General features: G+C 40.4%; 1 protein-coding gene across 7 annotated transcripts in view; it reads right to left on the bottom strand.

Annotated features, from left to right (window-relative positions):
* The window catches only part of MAP7D2 (MAP7 domain containing 2), a 175,722-nt gene that overhangs the window by 42,028 nt on the left and 115,823 nt on the right, over positions 1 to 17,871 (bottom strand). The window contains exons 1-3 of one of the 7 annotated variants that reach the window (XM_043994863.1): positions 2,720 to 2,801; positions 1,460 to 1,580; positions 417 to 515 (exon numbers count right to left, since the gene is read on the bottom strand). In XM_043994863.1, the coding sequence (XP_043850798.1) occupies positions 417 to 515; positions 1,460 to 1,565 (205 nt within the window). In that variant the 5' untranslated portion in view covers positions 1,566 to 1,580; positions 2,720 to 2,801. Of the gene's footprint in view, positions 1 to 416; positions 516 to 1,459; positions 1,581 to 1,879; positions 2,092 to 2,719; positions 2,802 to 17,871 lie in introns of those variants that run through there. The other 6 variants (XM_043994862.1, XM_043994859.1, XM_043994860.1 and 3 more) reach the window with 6 other exon arrangements.

Below are 17,871 nucleotides of genomic sequence, written 5' to 3'. Positions count from 1 at the left end.
CCGCCCATCAAGCATTTCGTTCAAATGAAATGTTCTCTAAATGGATATAATGACATGTAGCTTAACCTAGGCATTTTCTGTAGAGGCTACTCAAAAGAGGGCCTAGGACAGGCTCAAACAACATCCACACCAAGTCAAGGAATTTACTGAGCTGTTTGGATCTGGAGCGAATGGGAGCTAAGTATGAAATGTTTTCACTTTACCCAAGAAAGATGTAGGCATGCATTGACTTCACTATGACAAAACAATAGGGGACGACATACATGTGAGTCAGCTCTATAAAAATAAAAGTTATACGGCATCAGATGAAGATGTACACTTAAATGGGGTGTAAGACAGACAAGGTTGATGGATGAATTAAAGTGACTGGGAACAGTTATCACAAAATGCCATGGTAGTGTGATGTTCTGAAATACCATTGGAGTCATCAGTAGCAGCGCCAGAGGTCACAGGGTCTGGAGGAAGGGTGCTGGCTGCTAAACCTAGAAGAGGGGGTGGGGTATTTTCTGATTCACCTACACAGCAGAAAATCAGAGCAAAGAGAGGCAAAAATAATCTGATGGTTTTATTTCATCACTGTTGGGTTTAAAAAAAAGTTTACTAGAACCATTAGAAAAAGTAAGTAAAAGAGGTTGCTGGGGTTTTTTTCATTAAAAAAATAGATTTTTTCCCCCCTCACTGGAGTATAACACAAAACAGCATAGCCCAGACACTGTACTGTCAACAGTTAAAAATGCTCATTCCAGAATGAGCTATAGGATGCATGTATAGTGTATTCATGAAAAGAATAGTAACCTTATTATGCAAAGAGACGAGCTTTTTAAAATGCAGTCATATTTCATTTAGCAGATTTTTTAAAAAGCTACCTTTAAACATGACTAAACTTTATCAAGAAATTAAGACTATGTCTTGGAAACTTGAAAGCTAACACAAACTAAATAATGATATAAACCATTTTGCTTTAAAACAAAACTAAAAGAGCAACAAAAATAAAGGACGGGGGAGAAAAACACCTTTTTGAGTGGCAGATGTTTCTATGCATTTTTAACGACACAGTCTGGCACACAGTAGGCATGTACTTTTTTTATTGTCTGATGAACTGCTAGACCCTAGTTATTAAAAATATCCATAGCACCACTTATCAGCCTGAATTGATTTCTCTTGCTTGTGAAATCAACGATTTATTCTGTTCCCCCTTATAATAACAATTATCTATGATCTTTAGCATCTGAGCCATATTTAAAACAAACACCTTCACAATGAGTGCCCCGTCTTCCCAAGAATTAATCTCAACAGCAATTCCGGCAAGTTTAAGAACTGCAAAGCTTCCACATTCCAAGTGGGTCCACCAGTGGAAAATACCCCAGCAACCATGCAGGCAAAGCACTTCGGCTGTTGCTATGGGGTGGTTGCATTCTGCAGGATCTGCAATGCAGACAAGACAGCCGGCTTCACTCACCATCCCTTTCTGAAGAGCCTGAGCTGGAAGCCAGCGCTCCTCCCCAGGACCACCGCTTCTGCTTCTGCTCCAGCTGCTGAGCCCGCTCCAGGGACCGCCGCATCATGGCTTCTAGGCGTTGCTGAGAAGTTGATGTAATAATAAATTAGTCAAGGGGTGTGTGTGTCTGTGTGTGTGTGTGTGTGTGTGTGTGTGTGTGTGTGTGTGTGTGTGTGTGTGTTGGGGGGAGTAGCTAGGGCACCAAAGAGAAGATGAAAAACAAAACACCTCTGGCTAGCTGTTCTTAATGCTTAAGGAGAGAGAGAGATAAGAATGGTCTTTTCTTGGCTCATGCAGATGAATACCCCGGGACAGTTGAATCAAAAGGAATCTGTGGCAAAAGACCAACTCAGAGTCACTGTCAGTATGAAAACTACCTACCTTCAAAGAGAGCCCTTTCTTTTGTCTGCAGAACCCTGAGGTCAAGAGAAAGGCCTAAGTAAATAACCCAGAGCTTGTATCGATGCTGAACCTCTAGTCCCTCTAGGGGAACTGCCACTGAGCTGCTCTGGCCTTAATTTGTTTAAGAATAATGCTTGACAAGCATTAACTCCTTCTTGCCTATAACAAAGCACCTCCATCCACTGGAGCAGCCTACATCTGGGGCGGGGGGGGGGGGGGGGGGGGAGGGGGGAGCAGGATGCCTCTGATTCACTCAGAGGGAAGAGAGTTGGATCCCAAGCACGCCAATCAAGGGCTGGTTCCAGAAAAAAAAAGCCATTCTATTTTGATGCAGAGGACGTAGATGAAAACATTGCTCCCCCAAATTCCTACCACATAGGGAGTTTTTATGACCTTGATAAGAACTTTTTATGAAATTAAGAAAATGCATCCATTCTGTAAAGAAGAAATCAGCTTTATGAAATCAAAATTAAAAACTACTTTCTACTACATTTTGCATGCTATGCTTCATGTTTACTCATCAGGGGTTAATGTTTTACATTTGAAAATTGAGCAGACCCATCATCTCTAGCCCCCTTACCTCCACCATCCCCAACCCCCACCTAGAACAAAGCTCCCGAAGATGGATAATCATCCTATTTTCACACAGGGCAGGTGACAAATTCCACACAAATCCAAACTACCCACCTCTGCAGAGAAGAGAAAATCAACAGACATTTCAAGGAAGGAAAATAAGCCAGAGAATAAACTTTTTTTTTTTACTCTCTAGTCAAAATTATAGCAATCATGCACCAGAAAAGGATCCAATCCCATTGTTACCTTGGGAAAGCCAAGGAAGAGGAGAACTCAGTAGCTGGAAGCATTTCCCTGCATGGCTCACAAAAGCTGCTGCCCTAATTATACAAGCCAGCCCTGCCTCCTTCCACAAATGACACTGCAAATACTCAGTTCTCTTTCCGGTGCCAGGTTTGGGACTGGGGCAAGAGAAAAGGTAACTCATCCCAGAGACATGATAAACCAAAGCCCAGGGCTTTCCAAGAACCGTGCACAATGGGTAAATCAAGCATGACTCCAAAAGTCAGACTAGGAAAATGATATTTCTATTTTCTTAAGCGGAGAGGGGGAAAAAAGCCAACAAAAAAATCTTCAAATCATCCTTACTTTAGCTAGGTGGTTCAGTGGATAGAGCAGCTAGGTAACACTGTGGATAGAGTGCCTGGCAAGTAGTCAGAAAGACTCATCATCCTGAGTTCAAATCTGGCTTCAGATACTTACTAGCTGTGTGACCCTGGGCAAGTCACTTATCCCCGTTTGCCTCAGTTTCCTCATCTGTAAAATGAGCTGGAGAAGGAAATGGCAAATCATTCCAGTATCTTTGCCAAGAAAACCCCAAGCGGGGTCATGAAGAGTAGGACCGAACTGAAACACCTGAACAACAGCAATAATCAATGGATAGAGTGTTGGGTTTGGAGTCAGGAAGACTCCAAGTTTGAATCCTGCCTCACATACTTACTAGCTATGTCACCATGGGCAAGTCACTTAGCCTAATGATAGCACTTACCTCCCAGAGTTGTTGTGAGGATCAAATAAGATAGCATATGTAAAACATCTGCAAACCTTAAAGCACTACACAAGCATCTGTGGTGGTTCAGTCATGCCCCACTCTTTGTTACTGCATTTAGGGTTTTCTTGGCAAAGATACAGCTGTGGTTTGCCATTTCCTCCTCCAGCTCATTTTACCGACTAGGAAACTGAGGCAAACAGAATTGAGTGACTGGTCCATGGTGACACAGCTATTAAGTGTCTGAGGTCAAATTTGAATTCAGGTCCTCCTGACTCCAGGCCCAGCACTGCACCACGTTGTGGCCCCCATATAAATGCTAGCTACTGTGATTATTCTATTTGGCCAAAGGAACAGAACATCTTAAAGTCTGTTCTCTTTATCATTACTAGCATTCAAGATGCTTTTTAAAATGAAGGTGAGGGGCAGCTAGGTGGTACAGTGGATAGAGCACCGGCCCTGGAGTCAGGAGGACCCAAGTTCAAATGCGGCCTTAGACACTTGACACTTACTAGCTGTGTGACCCTGGGCAAGTCACTTAACCCCTGCCCCCCCCCCCAGCAATAAAATAAAATGAAGGTAATAGAACCACAGAATATCAAAGCTGGCAGGGAGATTGAAGATCATTTAATCCAGGGGTTCTTAACCTTTTCGGAGTTTCATGGATCACTTGGGCAATATAATGAGGACTACATACCCTTCCTCAGAATAATGGGGTTTTTTGTTTTGTTTTGTTTTTGTGGGGCAATGAGGGTTAAGTGACTTGCTCAGGGTCACACAGCTAGTAAGTGTTAAGTGTCTGAGGCCGAATTTGAACTCAGGTGCTCCTGACTCCAGGGCCGGTGCTCTATCCACTGTGCCACCTAGCTGCCCCAGAATAGTGTTTTTAAATAATTGAAGAAAATGCTCAATTGCAGTGAGAGGTTAGTGAAAATCAAAATGTATTTTCTCCCTTGAGATGTATTTTTCATCTAAGTTCACATACCCCTGAAATCTATCTGCGGACCCCCAAGGTCCATGGACTCCAGTTTAAGATCCCCTGAGGGGGTCCAACCACTCTCATTTTTACAGCCAAAGCATGTGAAAGCCGTTCATGGATGTCGGGACTTTGTCTGTTTTTAGCTGCTAGCTAACGGAGAGAAAGGGCAGCACCCTGCCCATCTCCAGCTCTTTCAAGGCTGCTTCTTCCTGACTGAATGTCTCATGGGACAGGCGATTAAAAAGAGAGAGAGAGAGATGTTTTATCCTTTAGTTCTCTGGTCTGAGTACCCTATTATATCCTATATTAGCTACTTCATCAGCTTTTGGTATGGGGAGTTAATATTTGGAGATTTCACGAGAAAGATCTGTCAGCCAGAGACTCATTTCCCATGGGGAGATTATAATAAAACATGGACTAGAAACCACCTGGCTGAGAGAGTTCTCAGTAAAGCAAAACAAAAAAACCCACTCAGACTTTAGGTTGAATTAAAAAACTTCCCTTTCCCTACGACTTTACCCCTGGGACATCATCCCGGTAGACCAGAGCTGAAAGATGCAGGCAAAGCACTGTGGGAAGTCTGCCCTACTGCATGGTGCCTGCAGCCTGAGACACCTGCGTTCAGGAATAAAGGAGGAAGAAGGAGCAGAAGGCCCTTCTTCCAGGAATTCAACCATAATACTTATGATAATCATTGTCAAAAACTCGGGGAGAAAAGAATCCTTGGGGTCCCAGGCATTTGGCTGGCTGCTGGGTATGGTTGAACTCTTCACGCTAGAGCAGGGAATGGCAGCAACCTATGGCATTATCATCAGCACAGGGGTTGGTTTTGAATGCTGTGGCCAGGACCAGCACTAGCAGCTAACTGGGGGAAGGTAGAGGATGAGGAGAAGCAGCAGAGGAAAAAACAGAAAAGGCTTCATGTGGGGGAGGTAGCATTTTGAGCTTTACAGGAAACTGGGAGTCCTCAGAGGCAGAAGCAAGGAATGAATGGATTTCAAGAACGAAGGACAGTCCGTGCAAAAAGAAATGGAGACGGGCGGTGGAATATCTTCTATGTCTCAGGGATGTTAAGAAGACCAATCTAGCTGGGTCAATCAATCAACATTTATTAAGTACCTTCTGTGTACCAGGCACTGTGCTAAGCTCTGTGTTAGAAATTCATGAAGGGGAATGATACTTAATAAGGCTGGAACATAGGTTAGAGTCAGGTTGTGAAGGCCTTTAATTGCCAGGAGTTTGTATTTGACCCTAGAGGTCCCTGAGCTCACAGTGGGCAGGTCATTTCACCTTTTTGAAGCCTTGGTTTACCCATCTGTCTATACCACATAAGGCAACTTAAAGCCTGAGTGGGTGTCTAGAAAAGTGACTCCTGGTTCAAGATACTCTGTCAGTCTGTACCAACTCAAAAACCATAGCTCCCAAGACCCCACTGATGTGTTTGCTTTTACAGATCAGCCAGGTGGCATAACTACTTCAAAGCAAAGGCGGCAATCTTGACTTTAAACAAACTGTTTGTACCTTCAGTTGTTATTTTACTTAATTGTTTTCAGGAAGTATGTTTTGTAAATTCATGTTTGTCTGCTGTGTTAAATCCAAAGATGTCAATAAAAACAATGTAAACTTTTACGGAAAGAAAATGCACGCGTAAACTAACAAGAAAACATTTTCACCATAAATATAGACTTAGCTCGTTATCCCTGGCCCACTGTACAAATGTACAAAAGACTCTTCTTGTCAATGTACATTTATACAAAGATAGCAGGAGTGCTTCCTGATGTAAGGATTACCTATCTCTCTACCAAGACTTTGGTTGCTTCTGACAGTTAATGTTTGTGTCAACAAAAGGCAGACAGAATGGATAGTCCTCATCTGATCCAAGTGTCAAGATTCATTTCTAAGTCGGTAGTTTGGAAGTTGGGGCATATTGTTTCATAGAAACATAGGAAATCACAAATTGTCAGTGTTGAAGGAGACTTTAAAGGTCATCTGACACAGCTTCCTTCCCAATGTATGAATCCATTCTATCATTCTGGGAAAGCTGTCCTGTTTGTGCTTCTTCCTATCTGCCTTCTGCTCTCTTCAATTAATTTTTAAAAGAAGATGCCTCAGTGATCTTTTCTTTTTCTAGCTCTCTTTTCTATTTTTGGCTACCTTATTCCTAGCCCCACTGGCCCCTCCCATTCCATTGGAAAAGAAAAACCAAAACCAAAGTCCTATATGCTAGTCATAGATAAAATTTTTAGAAACTCTTCATTTATATGAAGCTAAAAATCTACTTTCTGTTTTAACCTTCCTATAACCTTTGCCAAATGATCTGATTTTTCCCTCTGGGGTTAAATAGAGTAAGTCTAACCCTTTTTTCCATTTTCCTTTAAACATTTAAAGACTTATAGATCACTAAAACCCCTACATCTTTTTTTCACATGAATTGTCCTTTAATCTTTTAGGAAAATTAACATTTTATTGATTTCTTCCGTTTGTAAGATGTAGGCATTTCTGGATACAGTCCTGCTCTCTCAGTGAGCCTTCCCTTATTAACAAAGAAAAACAGTCAAGCAAAATGAATCAAAAGAGGGACCATATCAGATGATGCATGCAACCCACTGTACCCACAATCTTCCACCTCTCCTAGGAAAGGAAAGAGAGGGAATGTATTGCTTCATCAGAGGCCAAAAATGCCCACTCCAAATACAAACATTGATTTCATTTTTGTGTTGTATATCATGAAGTCACAGATTTAGAGCTTATATTATCTATCCCAACCTCTTTACAGTTATTACCCCATCCATGGCACCTCCACAATCTGGAAAATCTGCATAAAAATTTTTAGCCCTCCTTTCTTACCAGAGAAGAAGTGTGAATTCTTTTTTATGGGGTTTTTATAGTATCTTATTGTAAAATTTGGATTAAGTATTTGGTCATAGGTTATATTATACAATATTCTAGATATTTTATGCATTTCTGAGTTTCTAAACGTTTTCTGTCATCTACTAGCCTTTGTGTTTCTGCAAAATATCCCCAAAATTCCCATTTAATTTCTTATGATGATCTAAGATATATTGAAACTGCTATGGGGAAAACTTCAATGTGGATGAGATAACTATTTTACAGGAGAGAAAACTGAGGCCCAGAAAGGTTAAAGGAACTCCCCTGCGGTTGAATCAAGATTTGAATTCAGGTCCTTGGATACCAAATCAGTAATATTTCCAGCATACCATTATTTCATGATTCTGTATACTTCAAGTCTTTATTTTTCTCTGAGTTCCTAACATTTACCATTTTTTTTTGTGGGGCAATGGGGGTTAAGTGACTTGCCCAGGGTCACACAGCTAGTAAATATCAAGTGTCTGAGGCTGGATTTGAACTCAGGTACTCCTGAATCCAGGGCTGGTGCTTTATCCACTGCGCCACCTAGCTGCCCCTCCCATTTCTTAATACACAATAATACTCAATTACATTCACATACTAAAATTTAGACATTCTCAGCAGATGCTACTCCAATTTATTTCCAGTTTGATGGAGTTTTTTTGGTTTGAATTGGTTTTGCTCACACAATAAATATACCCTTTGTGTATGTGCCCGGCAGTGGCATCTCTGGTTCAAAGGGTAGGAATAACTTAGTGACTTTTCTCACATAACTTCAAATTGCTTTCCAGAATGGTTGGACCAATTATTCACAGCTCTACCAACAGTACTATTAAGTACATGTCTTCCCATAACCTTTCCAGCACTGACTTTATTATCTTTGCAACTTTACAGGATGTGGGGTGAGATATTAGGGTTGTTTTTGGTTTTTTTGGGTTTTTTTAGTGAGGCAATTGGAGTTAAGTGACTTGCCCAGGGTCACACAGCTAGTAAGTATCAAGTGTCTGAGGCCAGATTTGAACTCAGGTACTCCTGACTCCAGGGCCAGTGCTCTATCCACTGTGCCATCTAGCTGCCCCTTAGGGTTGTTTTAATTAGCATTTCTCTTATTATGAGTAATTTTTGAGTAATCTTTCAAATTTTTATTTTGAAAACTGTGTATTTTCATCACAACTATTATTAGGGAATTACCCCCTTGATCTTACATATTTGTTTTAGCTACCTATATTTCTTAGGTCTCAGACTTTTTGGTTTTGCAAAGCAATTGGGGTTATTGGACTTGCCTGGGGTCACACACACTAGTAAGGATCTGGTGTCTAAGGCCAAATTTGAACTTAGGTTCTCCTGATTCCAAGGCCAGTGCTCTATCTACTGTGCCATGTACATGCCCTGGGCCTCACACTTTTTAACAGAGATATATGATGCAGACTTTTAAAAAATAAATTAATTTCTTTTCTTGTCCTAGCTGCAATAAATGATTTTATTTGTGCAAAAGCCTTTTAATTTTGTGTAGTCAAAACTATATAATTCTGCTTTTATGATCATAAAAGATCACACCAAGATTTTTTCTGGAAACTAATTTCTGCCACATGATGCATTAACTTTTTGTCTTCAGGCAAATCATTGATAGAAATTCTCAAGAGAACAGAGGAGAAAGACAGAATCAGCCAGGGTTGTGCTGGTAAATGTTTAACAACTGGCTCTCCAAAAAGGGAGTAAACATTTTAAATCTTAATCTGTATTATTAAAATTTTCTTCACCATTTTCTTAATTCTAGACAGTCAGCAGAATAATAAATCAAGCCCTGAGTTATAGCTTTTGCCAGTTTCCAAGGTGGTTGATGGTCACACTGAATATTTAACAATTGGCTCTCATAAATAAGTAGCAGCCAGCTCCAGCACACCCCTGGCACTAGCACTTTTGCATGTTACTAGAAAATGTCTGCAGATTGATGTCATATTTTTTTGCAGGAGGGAGGGGATAATCCCATTCATGTAGATAGTTATTAATATAGTAATAGTACTAATATCTACCACATGCATATATGTATGAGAACTGTGAGAAATTTTGTCAAATGCCTTCCTGAAATGCAGATGTAATTTTGTCTACAGCATTTTTTAAAAACTAACCAGTCTAGCTTTGTCAAAGACTCATTCTTGTTGAATTTGTGATGGTTCCTAGTGATCACTGCTTCTCTTCCTAAGTGCTTATAAATCATCCATTTCATAATCTGTCAAGGTTTTTTTTTTTTTTCTCTTTCTTTTGGCAGGTGAGAGTGTTATATTTGGAAATGATCAAAAATAAAAAGTATCATTATATTTGGGAAAATCTGTTATAGAATTTTTCCAGTGATAGACATTGAGCTCATTAGCTCTTCATTTGTAAAATACACCTTTCTTCTTTCAGACTGTGAGCTCCTTGAGAGTAAAGACTGTCTTCTGCCTTTTTTTGTTGTATTTCCAATGCTTAGTATAGTACTTGGCACACAGTTGGTGCTTAATAAATGCTTTTAGACTGACTTTTTTTGTTTTTTGTTGTTGTTTTTGTTTTTGTTTTGGGGGGGGGTTGTGAGGCAATTGGGGTTAAGTGACTTGCCCAGGGTCACACAGCTAGTAAGTGTTAAGTGTCTGAGGCCGGATTTGAACTCAGGTACTCCTGAATCCAGGGCTGGTCCTCTATCCACAGCGCCACCTAGCTGCCCCGACTGACTTTTAAAGAACTGGACCATCATCTTATATTCAGTCTTTTATCACCTCTCCCATGGTACCTCAGAGATCACTTGCAGTGGCTTAGAAATCATATTTATAGATTATACTCACACACACAGAGCACTATTTAAATGCGTCTGTTAGTCGCTTTATAATTATTATGTCATTGATTCTCATAACAACCTTGGGAGCTAAGTGCTACGATTATCCCCATTTTGCAGATGAGGAAACTGAGGCATACAGAGGTTAGGTGACTTGCCTAGTAAGTGTCTGAGACTGAATCTGAATTCAGGTCTTCTTGTTTCCAGGCCAGGAGTTCTAAGTATTCTGAGATACAATTATTCTGGCCTTGCTTACCTTATATTGAACCAGATGAACAAAGCACTGGACACTCTCCTAGGATTCCTTACCTCCTTATCCTTCCAAAATATATTCACATTCTGCTAATCCTCAAACCCCTTGGGTCACTCCTGCATCTGCTATCTCTGCTCCTATTCCTGAATTGCTGAATGCTGTTAACATAAGTAAAACAATTAATGCAGACTGGTCCCAGCACAAATCCACTGATCTAACCTCAACTGGGCTCTGACTGCTAATGAAGCAATCCTTCCATCCATCAGATGGTCTCATAATGATTCTGCTCTCTTCTCTTCAATTGATCCTTCTTCTATATAGCTAGCCAAATAATTTTTTTTCTAAATGGTCTGACCACATCACTCCCAAGTGAGCAAGGAAAACCTTAAATGTTTTCCCATTGTCTGAAGGATAAGATACAAGTTCCTTAGTCTGGCATTTAAAGCCTCCCAAACACTGGGTCCAACCTACCTCTCCTACCTATTTCATCTTGATCTAGTTGTTTTCAGTGGTTCTCATTCCTGAGTTAAAGAGGACCACTAGTTTTTCCATAAACCTGACATGCCATGTCCCTCTGTCACACATAACTGTCAGACATCCCTCCTGCCTGGAATGAATGACTCAGTCCTCATCTTTGCCTCTTGGGTTCTTCATTTTCTTTCTAGTCTCAGGTCAGCTGAGAGTCCCAAGTATCCTTGTCTGATCCCCTAAGTCAGGGGTTCTTATAGACACCCCACCACCACCACCACACTACCTTTGGCAATCTGGTGAAGCATAGATCTCTTCTCAGAATTATATTTTTAAATTAATAAATATACATAGGATTGTAAAGGAAACTAATTATATTATAGTACAGTTGTCAAAATATTAAGAAAAAGAGTTCATCTGAACCCCTGGTTAAATGTCTCTGCTTCACTATGTCCAAAGGGCTATAAAACTGTGCATACCTAACTAGAAAATAATAAAATACTTTTATAATAAAATTTAAAAAAAAATAAAGAGTTGGGGGCAGCTAGGTGGTGCAGTGGATAGAGCACCAGCCCTGGAGTCAGGAGGACCTGAGTTCAAACCTGACCTCAGACACTTGACACTTACTAGCTGTGTGATCCTGGGCAAGTCACTTAACCCCAATTGCCTCACCAAAAAATTAAAAAAAAAAAATAAAGAGTTTAAAAAATTAAAAACAAAAACAAAAACAACCGTGCATACCTATTGACTCAGCAATATCACTATTAGATTTATACCGCAAAGATATGAAAGAAAAGGACCTATATGTATATAAATATTTATAGCACCTCTTTTTGTGGTGGCAAATAATTGGAAATTTAAGGGACGTCCATTAATTAGGGAATGGCTGAACTAGTTGTAGCATATGACTGTAATGGAATACGATTGTGCTATAAGAAGTGATGAGGGGGACGGTTTCAGAAAAATCTGGGAAGATCTTTTTGAACTGATGTGAAGTGAGCAGAACCAGGAGAACACTGTCCATAGTAACAACAATATTATAACAATGGCCAACTGTGAAAGACTTAGCTACTCTGATCAATACAATGGTCCAAGACAATTCTGAAGAACTCATGATGAAAAATGCTCTCCCCCTCTAGAGAAAGAACTAATGAAGTCAATGCCTATTGAAATACAATTTTTTTCACTTTATTTTTCTTCCTTTTCTTTTTGTAACATGGCTAACATGGAAATATGTTTTGCATGATTTCACATGGATATGTGATATCACATTGCTTGCCTTCTCAGTTGGTGGGGAAGGGGCAGACAGGGGGAAGAAATTGGAACTCAATTTTTTAAAAAAATGAACGTTAAGAATAAATAACAAATTTGGTGTTTTTTTTAAAGAATCTGTTGATCATTCCTTCCTCAAATATTCCTAGCCCCATACTTCTGTCTATAACTGCCCTCCCCACATCCTGTTCCCCCATAATTCCTTACCCTATATTATGTTGAACTGTGTACACATCTTTTCCCACCAGTAAAATATAAATTTACTGAAGACAAGGACTAGGTCAGCTTTGTCTCCCTCCAGTGCCTAGTATAGTGATGGCTGTTGAATTAAGTAGAAATAAATTGACTTATGGAGGGCAGCCTGGTGCTTTCTTACTGTCTCTCCTCATATCTCTTGTGTGTAAATTCTCTCTCAAATATTTTTGTCCTATTCTTTTAAGTCTGAAAATAATTTTCCTTCAGGAAGAAGGAAGTAAAACAGGAGGGCTGTCTCTTCTTGTTGCCTCATCTGCCCCAAACTACAATCCTGTCACATTTCCTCCCTTGTTTTTGCCCCAGCTGGGCAGCTAGATGGCACAAGTGGATAGAAACCTGGACATAGACTCAGGAAGGCCTGATTCCCACCTCATACTTCCTGGCTGTGCGACCCTGAATAAGAATGGGTATTGTTGTTCTTTTTTTTTTTTTTTTTTTAGTGAGGCAATTGGGGTTAAGTGACTTGCCCAGGGTCACACAGCTAGTAAGTGTTAAGTGTCTGAGGCCGGATTTGAACTCAGGTACTCCTGACTCCAGGGCCGGTGCTCTATCCACTGCACCATCTAGCTGCCCCAGTATTGTTGTTCTTAAAGAAAGATGGCATCGGGGGCGGCTAGGTGGCGCAGTGGATAAAGCACCGGCCCTGGAGTCAGGAGTACCTGAGTTTAAATCCGGCCTCAGACACTTGATACTTACTAGCTGTGTGACCCTGGGCAAGTCACTTAACCCCCATTGCCCCGCAAAAAAAAAAAAAGAAAGATGGCATCAACTGTAGCCTAAACATGGACTTCCCATATCTCTCTATCCAACCCTGATGGGCCCTTGTGTCCTACCTGCTTATGAACACTCTTTGACTTATATTAGATCATTTGTCCACTTATCCATTTGTATTGGGGTTTGTAACTTTACAGTCTACATCTATAACTACATGATCTTATGTTTTTTCAAGGTTAAAAAAAAGGCAAAAAATGGCTGCTCCCTTGGAAATACACAGACTCATTTTTTAATACCTATACACCCACACATTCTGGAAATATGGGGTGACAGTTTTGGGGGGATGATTTAAAAATAAAGTGTCTGGTGGATTCAGATTTGAAGAGGATTAATTCCCATTTCTGCTCTCCCATTATTCCTGGTTTCTACTCACCCCCATCTGTTCTTACACCATTGTCTTGAGATCATGAGTTCCCAGAGGGCAGGGACCATATCCATGTAACTCTTGGTTCGACCAACCAATCAGTCAATCAACAGGCATTTATTAAGTCTCTACCATGTGCCAGGACTCTGGTTATTTTGTGTCCAGTTTGACTGAAAGTGATCCCAGATGCCTTTCCAGGCAGGAAATAGTTTTCTCATGACATTTTACTAACCTAACCCATTGGTATGACTAGCAGTGTGCTAGGCATTGGAGACACCAAGAGAGGGAATTTATATTCTATATATAAAGGGAGAACTTGTACACATATAGGTGTTAAATTATTGAATTCAACCCACTTCTATTAAGTATTACTGCGTGCAGAGCATTGTGCTAGATCTGAGGGTAATAGTTTAAATAAGATCCAATCTATCCCCACATAGAATTTACAGTCTAATAGGGGATCCTGGAGTCAAGCATTCAAATCTGACTTCAGACACTTACTAGCTGTGTGACCCTGGGCAAGTCACTTAGCCCTGTTTGCTTCGGTTTTCTCATCTGTAAAATGAGCTGGAGAAGGAAATGGCAAATCACTCCAAAACTTTGCCAAGAAAGCCCTAAATGGGGTCACAAAAAGTCGGACACAACTGAACAAGGGGGAATTAAGATACAAAGAGAGATTGTTATATAATTATATTATGCATTTTGTACATATTCTATTACATAAAATACACAATATTACAGGGGAAAAGCATTAAAGTAATGCAAAACAAAGTGCTATGTGAGGTCTAAGAGGCGAGAGTATTACTGATTGATGGGAGTGAGGGAAGAATCAGGGAAGCCTTAATGGAGGAGACATCTTTTGAGTAGAACAAGAAGGGGAACAAGAACATTACAGGCACAGTGAACAGCATCAGCAAGCAGGATACTTGGGAGACAGAGAGTAATCCATTTTGGCTGGAGCACAGAATACATGAAGGGGAGTAATAGGAGATAAGGTTGACACATACAGAATTAGGCCCTTAAAATAAATGCTTTATGGTAACGATGAGATGATAAACCATCACTTGTTAGCATAATGACAGAATCATGTTCTTCCTCAATACACAGATGGATGAATACAATTAAGAGGCCCAGGCTATGCACAGAGTCAGCGTGAGGCCTTGTGTGCCCATGAACCACTAACGACAGACAGCCTGCTCTCAGATGGGCAACTCCTATTTTTGTTGAGACTGTTGATAGACTGTCCTAGGAAGAATAATGGTTCCAAGTCATGCCTTTTTGGGGGAGGAGGAAGATGAGGATGTAGGAGAGCTCTGACATCCAGTGAAGAAACACCCTCTATCAATGTAGACTGGTCCAGTGATCTGCAATTTATTATCTTATGGAGTCGTTTAAGGGCATTGAGAATTACAGTGATTTGCTAGGGCCACACAGCCACTATATATCAAAGGTGGTGCACAGAACCAGTAACAGAAGGACAGTTCTTCTCTAGGGGAGCAACATGGTACAATGGAAAGAGCGCTAGTTCTGCAACCAGAGGATATGAGTTCAAATCTCTCCTGACACTCCTTGAATGACCTTAGGCAAAGTCCTTACCTATTTGTGCCCTCAGTTTTCTCATCAGTAAAATGAGGTTGGGTAGGTAGGTAGCACAGTGGATAGAGCGCTGGGCCTGGAGTCTGGAAGATTTGAGTTTAAATTCAGCCTATGGCACTTTACTAGCTGTGTGAACCTGGGTGAGTCACTTAACCCTGGGTGCTTTAGTTTCCTCATCTGTAAAATGAGCTGGAGAAGAAAATGGCAAACCACTCCAGTGTCTGTGCCCAGAAAACCCCAGATGGAATCATAAAGAGTCAGAAATGACTGAACAACAACAAAATGAGGGTACTAGAATGTACCAAAGGTGGGAACTAAAACCAGGTCTTTCTGATTGTGAGGCCAGCCTTCAATTCTCTAGGCCACACTGCCTCTCATACAAGGTGATAGTTACTTCACATTCTGTGCAGACATCTGAGGTGTGATCAGTTATGAGCCTCTGACATCATTTTCAAGATTTATACTTGCCTCTCAAAGAGGTGCCTCCTGAGTATATTCTTAAAATGGAACCCCATGGGAAGAGCCGAGGCCAGCTTTCCAGAACATCCATTTTCAACGGCACCTTCACAGGAACCCTCCCTCCATGCCCCTGGGCACAGCATTAGCTCACCCCATTGTTATGAGCTTTTATACAGACATGGCAATTTAGGTTTCTTCTAACCTACTGACTCCTCCCCAACACTACAATGAGGGAGGTTAGTGAAATGTTGAGAGGAGCCTGCCAAGGAAAATGAACTGAGGATACTTCTAATCCTCAAGATGCACAGACTCACCACAGCTTTGAAAAGACCACTTCAACCTTCAGGTCTCCAGACCTCTAAAAGCTAAGAGGATAATATATCCCAAAATGGTCAGTGATAGAAAGGAAGGTCCCATATATACCAAAATACTCACAGCACTACTTTTTTTGTGGCAAAACAAACTGCTGCCCATCAATTAGGGAATGACTGAACAAATTATGGTATATGCATGTAAAGGAATTATGAAAATAAGGAATTCAGAGAAACCTGGTAAAATTTGTGTGAACAGATGCAGAATGAAGAAAGCAGAACCAGAGGCACAATATATATTTAATATAATAATGTAAATCAAAGCAGTATTCCTTTTTTTTTTTGGTAGGCAATGGGGGTTAAGTGACTTGCCCAGGGTCACACAGCTAGTAAGTGTCAAGTGTCTGAGGCCAGATTTGAACTCAGGTACTCCTGAATCCAGGGCCAGTGCTTTAACCACTGTGCCATCTAGCTGCCCTCAAAGCAATATTAATAGGCATCAAAAGTCAGATTAAGTGCAACAACTAAACCTGATTCCAGAAGACTGATAAGGAAACTAACTCTTCCCTCCTTTTCATGGGGGAAGCTAGGTGGCACAGTGGATAAAGCACCACCGGCCCTGGATTCAGGAGTACCTGAGTTCAAATCCAGCCTCAGACACTTGACACTTACTAGCTTTGTGACCCTGGGCAAGTCACTTAACCCCCATTGCCCTGCCCCCCCCAAAAGATTATTAAAAGTAGTGGTCTCTGGCCACAGAATGGATGCGGAATATTTGTATACACTGTCAGAGGTGGTCTCAGTATCAAGGTAGTTCTTGTTAACATTTTTCTTCATAATAGGAAGGGATCTCTGAGATGGAGAAGTTCTAGATCAGGGATTCTCAACTGGAGGCACTTCAATCAATCAATCAATCAATTTATTTATTTATTTGTTTGTTTGTCTATTTATTTATATATTTTTTGGTGAGGCAATTGGGGTTAAGTGACTTGCTCAGGGTCACACAGCTAGTAAGTGTCAAGTGTCTGAGGCTGGATTTGAACTCAGGTCCTCCTGAATCCAGGGCCAGTGCTTTATCCACTGCGCCACCTAGCTACCCCACTTCAATTTATTTTTACAATATTTTTGATAACTGTATTTCAATATAATTTGTTTCCTTTGTAATCATATGATTTTTATTTTATACATTTGAAAACATTATTCTGAGAAGGGGTCCATGGGTTTCACCAATCATGCAACAAAAGGTTAAGATCCCCTGGTATAGAAAGTAGAAAGTAAGAAGAAAACTTTAAATAAAAATAGATTGTTAATGCCCAAAGGGCTATAGAACTGTGCATAACCTTTGATCCAGCAATATCACTGCTAGGCTTATATCCCAAAGACATCACAAAAAAGAGAAAAAGACTTACTTGTACAAAAATATTTATAGCAGCTCTTTCGGTGGTGGCTAGGAATTGGAAATCAAAGGAATGCCCATCAACTGAGGAATGGCTAAATAAACTGTGGTATATGATGGTGATGGAATATTATTGTGCTATAAGAAATGACAAGCAGGATGACTTTAGAAAGGCCTGGAAAGACATGTATGAAATGATGTATAGTGAAGTGAGCAGAACCAAGAAAACATTGTACACAGAGACAACAATATTGTTTGATGAAGAACTGTGAATGACTTGACTTTTCTCAACAATACAATGATCCAAGACAAACCCAAAGGACTATTGATGAAACATACTATCCACCTCCAAAGAAAGAACTGATATTGATGGAACAAACTGAAGCATGTTATTTTTCACTCTTTCATTTTTTTTCTTTTAATCAAGTTTTCTTGTACAAAATGACTAATATGGTAATACTTTGCATAATCATACACGTATAACCTATATCTGATTGCTTGTCACCTCAGGGAGGGGGAGGGGAGGGAGGGAAAGAGGGATAAACATTGGAACCCAAAACTATATATAAAAATGTTGATTACATAAAAACATAGATTGCTAAGAAT

This window comes from Dromiciops gliroides, chromosome 3 (genome assembly GCF_019393635.1).
Source record: "Dromiciops gliroides isolate mDroGli1 chromosome 3, mDroGli1.pri, whole genome shotgun sequence".
Lineage (NCBI taxonomy): Eukaryota > Metazoa > Chordata > Mammalia > Microbiotheria > Microbiotheriidae > Dromiciops > Dromiciops gliroides.
Note: the sequence above shows the minus strand (reverse complement) of the source record. Positions and strands in the feature narration are given on the sequence as shown.